This window comes from Eubalaena glacialis, chromosome X (genome assembly GCF_028564815.1).
Source record: "Eubalaena glacialis isolate mEubGla1 chromosome X, mEubGla1.1.hap2.+ XY, whole genome shotgun sequence".
In the NCBI taxonomy this organism is placed as follows: Eukaryota; Metazoa; Chordata; class Mammalia; order Artiodactyla; family Balaenidae; genus Eubalaena; species Eubalaena glacialis.
In genome coordinates, this window is record NC_083736.1 from 15,937,890 (window position 1) to 15,951,395 (window position 13,506).

The 13,506-nt window shown below is 40.4% G+C and overlaps 1 protein-coding gene across 2 annotated transcripts in view; it reads left to right on the forward strand.

Annotated features, from left to right (window-relative positions):
- The window catches only part of CDKL5 (cyclin dependent kinase like 5), a 189,594-nt gene extending 182,719 nt beyond the window's left edge, over window positions 1-6,875 (forward strand). The window contains exons 18-19 of one of the 2 annotated variants that reach the window (XM_061178360.1): window positions 4,016-4,135; window positions 6,489-6,875. In XM_061178360.1, the coding sequence (XP_061034343.1) occupies window positions 4,016-4,135; window positions 6,489-6,875 (507 nt within the window). Of the gene's footprint in view, window positions 1-4,015; window positions 4,136-6,488 lie in introns of those variants that run through there. The other variant, XM_061178359.1, reaches the window with a different exon arrangement.
- Window positions 6,876-13,506: the final 6,631 nt, after the last annotated feature.

A 13,506-nucleotide genomic window follows, 5' to 3' on the forward strand; every position in this document is an offset into this window, starting at 1 on the left:
AAAAATTGAGAAAAAAATGATCATTTCTAATCTCACCACCCTATCACAACTAGTATTAGGATTTTGGTATATTTACTCCTAGCTTTTTGGCCTGTGCATATGTTTATGGAAAGAAGGTGGTTTTTTAGTTTGTTTTAAATAATAGTAGTCATTCTAGTATAATTTTGTATTCTGGCTTTTTAATAGTATTTCTGTCACACATACACACAATATGCTCGTTACTCCACAGATTTTATTATCTTCATTTTAATGGCTGCATAATATTCCTGAAATGTTTATTTAGAAAAAAAACAAAACCTGCCTATATGGCTAACTGAAACTCACTTAAAGTAGAAGGTCCAGTCAATATGTCACTTAGTTGCATATTAACTACATATGTTATTTAGACCAGATGAACAGAATAGACCTGATTTGAAGTAGAGAAGCTTAAAATACGTAAAGTGCTAATAAAACTTATATCATCATCTGTGGAACATATTTATCCATCATGAACATTAAACTTAGACTACCTCCTCCTACCCACTGTTATTTTTATTTCGAGTTTGTTTTTGTTCTTAACCTCAGGCCCGTAGCCATTGTGGGGTGATTAAGTGGAAGAAAGTAGCAAGGACACAGGAATTGAAGGTGTTTTTGTATGTAGATTTAGCTTTTGATGTCTGCCTTAGGCCGACGTTAAACCTGCGGCTCACCATGGCATGAGTCAAGTATGTACATGTTGACTGACTATCATTCAGGATCTGGTTCAAATTTTAGATGTTTAAATAGTGTAGAGTAGGGTAAATAGGAAATTTACTATTCTCTAACATATTCTCCACTTGAACTTACTTTTTTTAGGGTTTCATACTTTTCATTTTTGATATGTAAAGCAACTGCAAAATATCTCTGCACAGGTCACAGTGACTTAAGCCTTCCAAACCAAAAGTTGTTTATACCCTCTGCATTTTTTTTAATTAAAAGAGGAAAAAAAAAATGTTTAAAGGACTTTGATATCTAGAGTAAGATTTCCAAAAAGCACTCAGCATAGTACTTCCTGGCAGACCTCAGGCTCCCAAGCTTGACATTGTGTTAACTCTGCCTCCTTCAAATGAGCATTGGAACAGAATTAAATTTAACTTTTTTTCACTCTCTAGAACTCAGCAAAAGGAAACTAGGTAAATGAACTTTGAAAGATTTAAAGCATTGTGGCCTTTGCATAAGATTCAACAAAATGGTAATCTGATACCCAGTGCACAGAGAGAAGCCTCTGTGGGTCCTAAATCTAGTTTAACCCCTGTATTTTGCTAACTGCCCAGGCAAGTTGTGACCTGCCCAAAGTTGCACAATCAGTTGGGCGAACGGGAGGTGGGTTCTCCTGAATAGTAGGCCTAGCTCAGTCCCTGCCAGGGGCCCACCGTTGCAGAGCGCCTCCGGCTACTTGTCTTTTTTTTTTTTTTTTTTTTAATTGAAGTATAATTGATTTACAATATTATATTTGTTTCAGGTGTACAGCATAATGATTCAGTATTTTTGCAGTTTACACTCAAAAGTTATTATAAGATAATGGCTAGAATTCCCTGTGCTATACATTATATCCTTGTTGCTTCTCTATTTTATTTTATTTATTATTTTTTTTATTGGAGTATAGTTGATTTACAATGTTGTGTCACTTTTTGCTGTACAGCAAAGTGAATCAGTTATACATATACATGTCTGAGGGCTTTCTTGTGGCCTCCTTAGACATGCAAGTTAAACTCTTCCTGGATCCCTGTCTTGGGAGCAGGAAACCTTATGGGCTATTTTACTCGAATGTCTTCATACACACCAATAAAAGATGATCTGAACACCTTCATATACATTCTGGTTCTCTGACAATTGAAATATCCAAAACAGGGAAAAGTCGTGCCAGAAAATCATTCTGTATTGTAAAGATACCTGCTTTGACTCAAGCAAATCTGGAAGCCTCCTTGGGAAATCTGGCTTCAGTTCCACATTCAGACAGTTACATAAGCCCTCAGAGCATATGGTGACTTTGCCAACGTGGTAATTTTACCCTAGTTAGTATCTCAACTGGTAATCATGCTTCAGTTTAAAGATTGAACTTTGTTTCTTCACTTTTGTGGCGTATTCTGAATTGTGCCAGCTATTTTCCATGGGGTGAATACTTCTCACAGTGTAGAACCAGGCTTCTTCCTCAACGGTAGAATCCTGCAATATTGATATATTCCTCTTCCAAGTGATGTTTTCTGGTTCAAGAGTTGACCACGTTCAGAAAGGTTTGCGGTGTCTTTTTCTTTTTTCCTAATAGGCAGGCAGATTACATGGTAGATTATTTAGTTGCTTAAGTCCTCTGGCAATTAGGAAAAGATTGAAGTTCATCAGTAGCCCTTTAAACATAATTCTTTGTAACAGTCCTATTTCTGATAATAAATAAATAAATCCTTAAATGTTTTGTAAGCTTAATGTGAATATGTGTGTGTGTAGGTCTCTAGAGACATTCCTGCTATAGGTATTGAGCCTGTCCGAATGTTCTTTATATACACAGAAGTTTCTACATGTCTTGAATTTACATTATTGGCATCTTCATGTCCAGGTGAGGAATGGCACAGAACCTCTCAAGTTGCGCACACAGCACAGAGATTCTTTCAGTGACTGTTAATATTTAACAATTTGAGGGCATCCAAGGGCTAGGAGTTTCGATAAGAACACCTTCTTTTTTTTCCTTGGCAATTAGTTTATTTGTATCTTATATTGCAGACAGATTCCACCAACGGGGAGAATCCAAGCATCAAGAAATCCCTCTTTCCTCTTTTTAATTCAAAGAATCATTTAAAGCATAGTTCTTCTTTGAAAAAGCTTCCTGTAGTCACTCCACCCATGGTACCCATTTTTACGTATGGTAGCCCTGAAAACTGCTCCAGTAAACTTGTTTTACTGATGACAACAGCATGTCTTTTATTTTCATGGGGTCATATTCTCTTTGTGCTAGTTAAGTACCTGAGCCAGTTCCATAAATTCACTGAGATACAAATTCTTCGACATTCTGGATTTTCTGAATCAGTTAAGGAGGTTGAAGCGTAAAAGGCTATTAAACAAACAAACTAGTGAAAGGCTAGTTTGGGTTGTCTGATTAGCCAGTTGTTGGCAGACAGTATTCATAAAATCCCTCATTTCCTGTAAAGAATTTGATTAACATTTACAATTAACAAATGTCTTTTGGTTTGGCTCACAAAGTTTGTTAACACTTGGTTGGCAGTTTGTCTCTTTGAAACCAAGTGAAATTGACCAAATTGGGTGAGCTTGCAGGCTCCATGAAAAAACAGCTTCTGTTAGTTGGTGATTTGCTCTTTCCTTGCCTGGCTCTAGCTTTTGCTGGTCACTTAGTTGAAGGCCAGGGCTTTTGCACTCTCCTCTGTCCACCAAAATCAGTGAGTGGACCAATTGCATTCGTCTGGAATTTGTGGCACAAATTTCTAGCACTCTCATAGTGCATAATGCTAGACCCAGATTTACTGGGTAGTGTCTTGGGAATATGATTCAAACCATACTTTCTCACTTTGCTATCCTTAAAAGCCTGCTAGACTTCTTTGGCACCACCAAACACAGTGTATGGATCATTTTCCCAGCAGGAACAAATTTTTGTTTTATTGAACTGGTTCATAACCTAACTGCAATATGGAATGAGGATACGGCAGCAGTTCCTGGTACAGCTCAATTTAACTGCTCTCTCTTACAGCGACTAAAACTAACAGCATGGGAATGCTTTGAGGGTTGAGGTTTAACAAAGCTGCATGACATCTGCCAATTTTTCCTAATGCAGGGAAAATTATTAAGAGGGCAGCAGACTTTAACTAGCATCACTTGCATTGTGAACATTGGGAGAGTTCTGATTTCTTTTTTTATTGAGTCTTCTTTGGAGGGGAGGGGGTTGAGTTTTGGTTTGGTTTGATTTGCTTTCGTTCTCCTCTTGCGTGTGGTTGCATATCCTATTTAGGCTTACTGGTGTGATTATTGAATCCTTGTCCATATTCTGCTCTAGGTGCCCAATTCTGACGGCCCTGATCTTCTGACATTACAGAAAGCCATTCACTCTGCTAGCACCCCAAGCAGCAGACCAAAGGAGTGGCGTCCTGAGAAGATCTCTGATCTACAGACCCAAGTGAGTGGTGCCTGCATCACTCCTAGACTCTCAGACTCTGCAGTGACCGGTCTCTCCTGAAGAGAGGACAGGGTTGAGAAATTTAGCCTCTCAATGTTACAGCAAGGCTGAGAGTCTCCCCAGAATATACCCTCAGAAATAGCCAGATGCATGTTGGGGGTCCGGATGAATGGAGAAAAAAAGCGACCTTCTATTAGTCTTCACCTGCGGGTCGGGGGAGGACGATTAAGGGGAATGAATAAGATACGGTTCCAGTCCACAGAAACTCTGCAGCCTAGGAGAGAGAGAAAATTCACAGATGACCATGATTCATGGTAAAAGTGAAGCGCACCATAAAATGTAGGGGAGGGTAAGAGGAGGTAGTGCGAAGATTAAGGGTTCGTTAAAGGTGGTAGCCTACAAACTGCGCCTTGAAAGACAGATATAATAAGCTTTCTGAAAGACTGTTTAAGCTTCTGAAATCCATACTAGTTTTGATAGAAAACCGGCAAACATTTGCATTAGGAACTGCATATTAGAAAGTATGTATAGTCACGTTTCTCTGCCATAATGGGGGAATAAGCAGAAACCGAATCCATAAATTTTTCAGGTAACTGAGGTCTTATCTCCTTGAAGCAAACTGTTTTGATGGAAATTTTAAAATATTGTATCTTTTCAGCATCCCATAATGAGCATAGTAACATAATCTAACTTGTTTTTCATTATATTCAATATTTTATAAATCTCTTATTCCTCTGTACTGCAATTTCTCACAACCCTCATGAGCTTTTGAGGCTGTAGGGTTACTTGTGCCTATAAATGTTACTGTGCCTGTAAATGACCATGCATTTCTGTGATTTGGAGGAGGAGGTTCTATTTTATAGGTTTATTGTTTACTCTCTTTAACTATAAGCTGTTACTTAGAGCTGCTGAGAAGAGCTCCCTAAATTTCAACTGTATTTGCCCAACCATTTATATTTTCTGCTTCTAACATAATATTGGCTGGAGGAGCGAAGACAGTGTAGAGAACCAGATATCCCAGTTATTGGACGTGTACCCGAACTAAAAGCACAAGGCTCTGAGAGGGCCTGATGTTCTATTCCTCATCTATTTAAAAAAAAAAGAGAGAGAGAGAAAGTACAGGGTTTTAGAACCTTCCTTGTGTAACCACTTCTTTTGCTGAGAAGCTCTTTTCAGGTAACTTTATATCTCCATCTGAACTATTGTGATTGTTCAATAGTTACATGTGGTCAGGGCTGTAAAAATCACCAGGAATGACCATGGAGGATGCTTCCCCAGGAGCAATTTCTACTTGAGTCAGTGCTCAAGCAGTAGCCCCTGGATTTCAATGCCCTGTTCCTCCGACTCTTTAGTATTTCTTGAGATTATCAACATTTTACTTTGCTGAGCCCTTCAAAGCCTTGAGGCCCTTGAGGATTGGTGAGGGCCTTGAATGTCAGGGTGCTTTCCCATGCCTCTTCTGACGGTGACCCCATCAAGCCTGATAAAGAGGAAAGGGGCGTGAGTCAACTTTGGCCAGTGAGGAGCCTGTGGGGCAGATGGCTTCTGGGACCCTCCCTGCTGTTTTGAAGTGCCCCCCCCCACAGTGCAGCACCCCATGAGGCCCAGGTCCCAGACCCACAGCAGACAGACTGTTAGGAGTCGAAGGCTTCCTATGAGTGAATTGTGTTTTAGAGTCTCTAGGGCTTTTGCTTATTTCTGTGTGCTTTGCATTTTTAGTGCCCAAACTTTACCTCCCCCTCAAAACAGTAAAAAACCAAAAAAATGATAAAGTGCAGAAAGGGAACATTGGGATTTTGCAATGCCAAGGGAAAGGGAAAATCAGGGAGATAAGAACAGAAGGGGGTACACAATCTTTAGCCAAGTATGTTGCTACCTATTGAAACATTACATTTTTTCAGTTACTCTTGCCGCTAGATATGGTCGAATGGCTGAGTTTTAGCAGGTGAAATCTAAGTGGCAACTTTATGCGGAGCTGTTGGGAAGGAAGTCTTCTCGAAAGGGAGAAGCACATCCCTTCTTTTGCTTCTTCCTGATGGTTGGCGCATGAGACCTCCCCCCTCCCCCCCCACAAAGATGGGATGCAGCCAGACAGAAGGTGCCTAAGCCTTTGATCAGTCACCATACCAGCTCTAGATTTCTTCTACGTTTCTAGGCTTTTTCATTAAAGAAAAATAACTTCAATCTTGCCTGAAAAAGAACAAAAGAACAGATAAGGCTGGACTGGCCCGTCCTCCCCCACACCCGCCCTCCCTGGCTCCACGCAGTCATCTCAGGTCTGTGCTCCGTTTCCTCCCAGCTTTCAAGTCTACTCTAAATTAAATCCTACATGCACCCTCATCTTTTCTTTCAGAGCCAGCCATTAAAATCACTGCGCAAGCTGTTACATCTCTCTTCAGCCTCAAATCACCCGGCTTCCTCAGACCCCCGCTTCCAGCCCTTAACAACTCAACAAGCCAAAAATTCCTTCTCAGAAATTCGGATTCACCCACTGAGCCAGGCCTCTGGTGGGAGCAGTAACATCCGGCAGGAGCCAACACCAAAGGGCAGGCCGGCCCTCCAGCTGCCAGGTCAGATGGACCCTGGTTGGCACGTGTCGTCTGTGACCCGGAGTGCCACAGAGGGGCCTTCCTACTCTGAACAGCTGGGTGCCAAGAGTGGGCCAAACGGGCACCCTTATAACAGAACAAATAGGTCCCGAATGCCAAATCTGAATGATTTAAAAGAGACAGCCTTGTAATGTGTGCTGGAGTGGGGGTGGGGGGGAAAGGGACAATCCGGTTAGGAGGGGAGGGGCGGGGGTGGGGTGGGTGGGGAATGGGCGGGGCCGGGGTGGTAAGCCAGTATTTTCAGCTTTATCAAGGTGTGTGCAATATTGTATGTGTGGAGCCAGCTGGCTCCTCACGGCCACAAATGCTAGTCAGGGATCTTAGAGCCCCAGGAGTTCCTTAGGGATCGCCAGTCCCCACGAGTCTTGTGTGCGAGTGGATAGTGTGCAGCTGAGGAAGAAGACAGTTTTGCCAGGTTCTCCCCCTTAGGTTCCAGCTCTAGTGCAATCGCCGTTGAACTTGGGAAAGCCAGGATGTGTTTTGGCACTGCAAGGGATAGAAAAATACGTGTTGACCGATGTCCTTACCACAGATTTTTTTCCGCCTAGACTAAATGTGGGGTTTATTGTAATCCAAGAGTATCCCTTTGAAGGGTTAGCAGATGAACTAACTGTATGTCTTAAATTGTTTTCTAAACTTCCATATTTGATAGGGTTTGTAACATTTATTTATAATTAATTAATATTGTACTGTTATAATCATACCTTTTCTGTTAAACGTAAAGTTATTTTGAGCTGTTTGGAACATTGTGAAGCAGTGGGACAGCTACAGTAGTTTCTATAAAAACTAAACAGTAACGTTTATATATTGCATCAGGAGTATTTTATTCTATATATAAATATATATATGGTAAATATCTGTCTGTTTTATAAATATAATCATTTAAAGAAAGTATCGTTATGACACTATCTGCCATATTTTTATACATTTGTGATATGAAGTGAGTATTATACTTCTAATCAAGGGAGTTGAATTGTGGCTGCTCGTGACTGTAACGGTAGGAACCTTGCTAAACTTTCAGGCGCCAGCGGCAGCTTCTAGACACGATCCTTGGTAGCAGACGAGATGCAGCATCTCCTTCTGAACCCACAGGGAAAGAAAGTTGGCTAGGCCAGTGAGAACTCCAGCAGGCCTGTTCCGTCCTCACACAGTTGGCTCCTCTTCGTGTCCAGGGACGTTCCTTGCACCTGAGGGGAGAACAGATCCAGGGTTACTCATGGGTCTTTGTAGAGAGAATGTGCTCTTCTACTTAGCATTAGTGTAGGGCATAGACCAAAGATTTGCCAGTGAACATTCCTAGTTGCGAGGTTGTAAAAGGTATCTGCAGATCTTGCAAACCAGCTCTATGCTCCTGAATCCTGTGCACTGTACTGGAGACTCTTGGCTGGTAGGGTGTGAGATACATGTGTGGCATTTCTATTTCTAAATGCTTTTTTTGTTCTCGCTCTTTCCAATATATTTAAAAGGCTCCTGAAGCAATTCCAGATGTAGAGAAAATTGCTGTACTCATCTTCCTGAGACGGTCCATTTATAACAAGCTTATCATGCACATCAATAAACACACATACGCGCACACACACGTGGCCAGAACAGGACTTATCTTTCCCTCATTTGATCTCCTTCAACTCCCAAGTTATTCCCAAGTATCATCAAGGCCTTTGGCCAACAAGGGTCATAGCCCCGCGTTTCTGGGCCATCCTTGACAGAAATCACCTTAATACCATCATCCATCAAGAGTATTAGATTTTCGGAAGTAGTCTCTTAGCAATAATATTTTTAAAGGTCCCCTCCCACCCCTCAAAGAGGTAACTTCTCAGTATTTATTACTTGTCCCAGGATTGTGAGAGTATCAGCCCCTGAATCAAGTTGGCTATAATTGAAATCTGCTGAGTTACTGTTCCCCTCCCCCAACAGTTTAAGAATCATAGCTCTGATGATTATGAAGATTATAAAGAAAAAGGTCTTAGTTTCTTTGAAGCTTAAATTGTGTGCATATTGCATTTTTATATAACTACTATAATGATGTGTATTGATTATATATAGAGGTCATTTTAAGGTGCTTTTAATTTAACTTTAATAAGTGTAATAGGCACTAAAATAAAACTCAACTAGGTACTATCATTGAAACAATTTGATTCAAACCAATAGTTTGCATGCTCTTCGGTTCTTTTTATATCTTACTGCTTTCACCAGTTCAGTGCTGTCTGAGTAGCTCTGAATTCTGGCTTTTTCCAGGCAGCTGCCCAGTTATATAGTGATGTGGACCCTTAGCAGTTTTTGCCTGGATACTAATGACTCTAAAAGGGTGTGTAACTCTTCTTTTTTAAACTCAACCTGTACCTTGTATTCCCCCTTGCAAACCAGAAACTCCATTTTTTCCTCTGGAAAGACTTCTCACTGTGCTGTGCGCTTAGGAACTGCGCAGTCACATTGCCATGCCGTGGCATTTGAGGCTCGTTGTCACCTAGGGGCTGGTTTCCCATGTTTTCGTCCTTGCTAACATTGGGATCTCAGATATTTGCAGAACATTTATATTCGTGATGGTTCTTCAAAGAAGGGCTAGAATAATTGCCTTCTACCTAGAGCAAAGTAAACCTAACTGATGAAGAGTCAATACATACTTTTCGTACATTCCCAGATTTGAGCCAGAAAATATCTGCAATGTTTTCAACTAGTGTTTTTGAGGTAGCTCTTTTATCCTCTTCTCAGCTTTTGTCCATTCTGACTTTCATTGACCTCAGTAAGCTGTAAATGATCTACAATTCGCATTTCTAGCATGCATATTTCTCTTCCTGCTCACATGGTAAAGTTTTCTCTCAAATCTAATGGGCCCTCTTTTAGCTCTTAACTTATTTTCCTCTGGTTGATGAATTATTGGCCTCACAAAGATTGCCATCTGTGATAAGATTAAGGACTTGACTTAAGGTCACAAAAGTCTGCGTTTTCTTTAGGAAGGGAAGTTTATGACATCCATGTTCTATCATCTGCCCTGACTTCCTAAAGGATAAAAAGGTTGAATGAAGGCTTATGAATTGCTTTGTCTTATGGAAGTATCGCTGATCTTTTGAAAAGAAACTCTGCTTTACTGTTTTTCTACTTTTGCTTTACCGCCATCCTCATTATTCTTCTCAGAAGTTCTGAATGAACTTTTACTAAACCTTGTTTGGTCTCAGTCAGAGGTTTAGCCTCTCTAGAGCCCAAGACAAAAAGTGCTCCATGCTGAGGGGCTCAAGTGAGTTATCTCTACAGCAGGATTCTCGACCAGGGCCAATTTTGCCTCCTGGGGACATTTGGCAATGGCAGGAGACATATTTGGTTGTCACAACTGGGGGTGGTGGTGTGCTACTGGGATCTAGTAGGTAGAGGCCAGGGATGCTGCTAAACATCTTGCATGCCCAGGACCGCCCCCACCAGACAAAGAATGATTCAGCCCCAAATGTCAGTAGTGCCGAGGCTGAGAAACCCTGCTCTACCATATTCCAAGCCCACCTGTCTCTACCATATTCCAAGCCCACTAGCTTGGCTCCGCGCTAGTTCTCTGCAGGCTACAAAACTGCAGGTATGAATTCTTTAGCGTTGCATTCTCTTAAAGAGTCTTCTACCACCATTCTTGAATCCCTGGAATCCTATTGTTTGTTTTCATTATCTTGGACCTGCTAAAAGGTGCATCCTTTGGGAGGAGACCAGAGTCACTTTATAGGTGTTTGAGAACTTAAATTCTAGGTCAGCATCCTTAGAAAATCTTTCATAGAGCCATGAAGCTTATATTTAGAAGCAAGCAGCAGCCTGGCAGATTGGCATGATTTTTACCAACTGCTCAAAGGCATCCGTGGCTTTTAGCTGTGTCTCCCAAAAGAAAATGTCTTTGTTTTTTATTTAAGTCATTTAATAACTCTTTACAAATATTGGCGTATGACAGACCGATTAGAAGCAAAAAACTCTTAATTGGTGGTCATGATGTGGCTGTTATAGGAGTATTTGTGCCATGTGCTTTGGTTAAATCTGTTTTAAAATGTACTTTAAGATTCACCATTTGCAGTTGTACTTTAATTCTAAGCTCAGAGCCATGCTGGTTAGTTTCCAGTCGCATCATGTATTATAAAGTATGTTGTGGTTGTAGAGTTAGACAGTTTAGCATATTCCTAACCTGAAAATTAGTGGGCTTTGCTACGAAATGCTATCCCAGTTTTCCTTCCCAGCACCTCTTAGTTAACGTCATAGTACCCTCACTCCTTAAACTAGTTTTTAGAGTAAATAAGGAAAAAAGCCATTTATTTTCTTCTAGCTAAGTATTGAGAATGACTCATAAGTGTACAACTTTTTTTTAAGGCCAAGAGGATTACTTTTCAAGTATGTAGAAGGCTCTGTCCCTTTCTGTTCACCTAGGTCCTGGTGGGGACTCAACTTTTAGCAAGGGCAATGGCTCATTGCGACTTATTCCTAGAGCTCAGCTGGGACTCAGAAATCTGCATAATCTCTCCTGGTCAGAACATATTTTCTGGAGAGCAGTGCTTTTATATCTAGAAGTTTGTTAGCTCCTGCATTATAGTAAGATATAAGCTCCGTGCGAGCACTAAGATCCACAGACTCATACTTTTGTGAACTGGGAATGTGGTATGATACACTGAACCAAGTCAGAAAATATTGAAATATTTCCTTGCCTCCTTCAATTCATCACTAATAAAGTGTGTAGGCAGAGAAAACTTATTTGCAGTTTTAAAAAAAAAAATGGTTTCTTTAAAAGGGGCTGCAGAAACAACAGTACAAATGTCGTAAGTGTCCTGTTGCTAATCCGCAGGGCCAGAATCTCACAAGAAGGCTCTCTTAGAGACTTAAAGGGCCACCTTGCAAAATAAAAACTTGTAAGTGGTTCTGATTTCTTCCTTCTGCATCTTGACCAGCTGAGATATAGAATATAATAACTTGAGGTCTGATTCAGCTGGGTAAAAAATTCTGTCTTAGAAACCATGAGTAAATGCAAGAAAGTGAATCTGTGACAGGATGAGTCCCTTGTCCTTCTGTATACACACAATGTGGTAGAAGTAAAGTGGCTAGGAAACTATGGGCCTGCTGCCCTATTCTATTTCTTCTTTTTTAATCAAATGTACTATAAAATGTCATAGACTTTTGTGCCAAGTCAGTTACTATGTGAATATTCATTTCCCATAGTGCTTTGTTAATACATCAGTGTTAGGCCTGGTCCTGACTCCACCTTTCTCCACTCCAGGCACTGACCCACCTTTCTGTGTATTTCCTATAGGCTATTAAATATGATCACAACCTGCCTTGTACTTCCATTCATTAACTGTTTACTCCCAAGTTTGAGGGAGGTTTGTCTTTTGTTTTGCCAGAAAAAAATTTGTAATAGTCTACACGTTGGATTTCTAGGGCCAGAGAACTGTGGCAGTGAAACTGGTATCTCTTCTAAGGCCCTTCATTACCCACAAGGTTAAGCCCTCTGAACCCCATTTGATCCTTGGGTTGTATTTTGATCTTCCTTTGGAATCTTAAAAATCGGTCTCCATGTTGTATGCAGATTAGAAGTTGCCTTGTTCACTACTCTTCCAGCGCAGAGTATCAGGGAGAAAGAGGCCTTATCTGTTCCTCCATCCCCTCCGTTTTGACAGACTGCAAAGAATTCCTCAGGACTTCCTTTGGTTTGGGATTTTACTTTCCCAGAAGCCTGATCTGATTCATTTCAGGCATAGACAAGCTTGTCCTAGTGCTCTGCTTCAGGGCTAATCAGACAAAACCCAGGAATAGAAAAGGTAGATGCCTTGACTTTTGTCCCTGTTAGGGGATTAAAGTGTTTATCGCCAGAGTTGTCAAAAGCTCCAGTTACAACGCGTTCAGTTTCAAGGGGAAAAAAATGATGCTTTTACTTCTGGAGAACTTTTAAGTTCTCCACAGCAGCTTAGATTTTCCAAAATGGAAAGTAAAGCTTGTATAAAATCTGTTTTCACTAGAGATATACAATCGATTATAGTCACCTCAGTCCATTTCCCTCTCCCTGTTTCCTCCTTGGTCACTGATTGAGTCAGGCTGGAGGGGTAATGCTGTGATTGTAAGAAGTAAATTCTCACGTGAACGTGGACTGATTAACAGAAACAAACCAAACAAAATAGTTGCCCCTAATTCCTATCTCCAAGAATTGCTTTGTGCCATTTTGAATTCAGGTAGTTATTCTGTATATATTTAGAAGACTATCCTGAGCTTCTTCAATCTCTAGGAAGTTTGAAGGGGGTATCTGGGAAGACACAGGGCAGGGAGACTTTGAGAACCCTGCTTGTGCCTGAAAACAAAAATAGGGATAAGCCAGAATGATGTAACATCTAAGTTTGTGGTAGATGAAGAATCAGTTGAAATTCTTAATTGCACAGACTTTATAATCCATAATATAAAGTGTAATTCCATACTTTGTACTGTGGCAAGGGTGTGACGTGGTGTTAACCTTTTTAATTTTTGAATCCAAGCTGAATTTAAAGTGTTGAATATTTAAATTCCTCACAAGCTAATTGTGAACCATTTGTAAAGTGTTTATATAACTCTTTGTATCTATCATGTATTGGTACATCTTATCAAGTTTTTTCTGGCATGTATTCCATTCTAAACTTCTGTAAAATTTCTATTGTTGCTGTAAATATTATACAAATATCTATTCCGTGGTAACCTTAATTATCAGCATGAAATGGTTAATTTTTACTGAGCACAATGTATTTTTGAATGGATCTTCCCAAATGTCTTTAATAAAATGCAGATTTT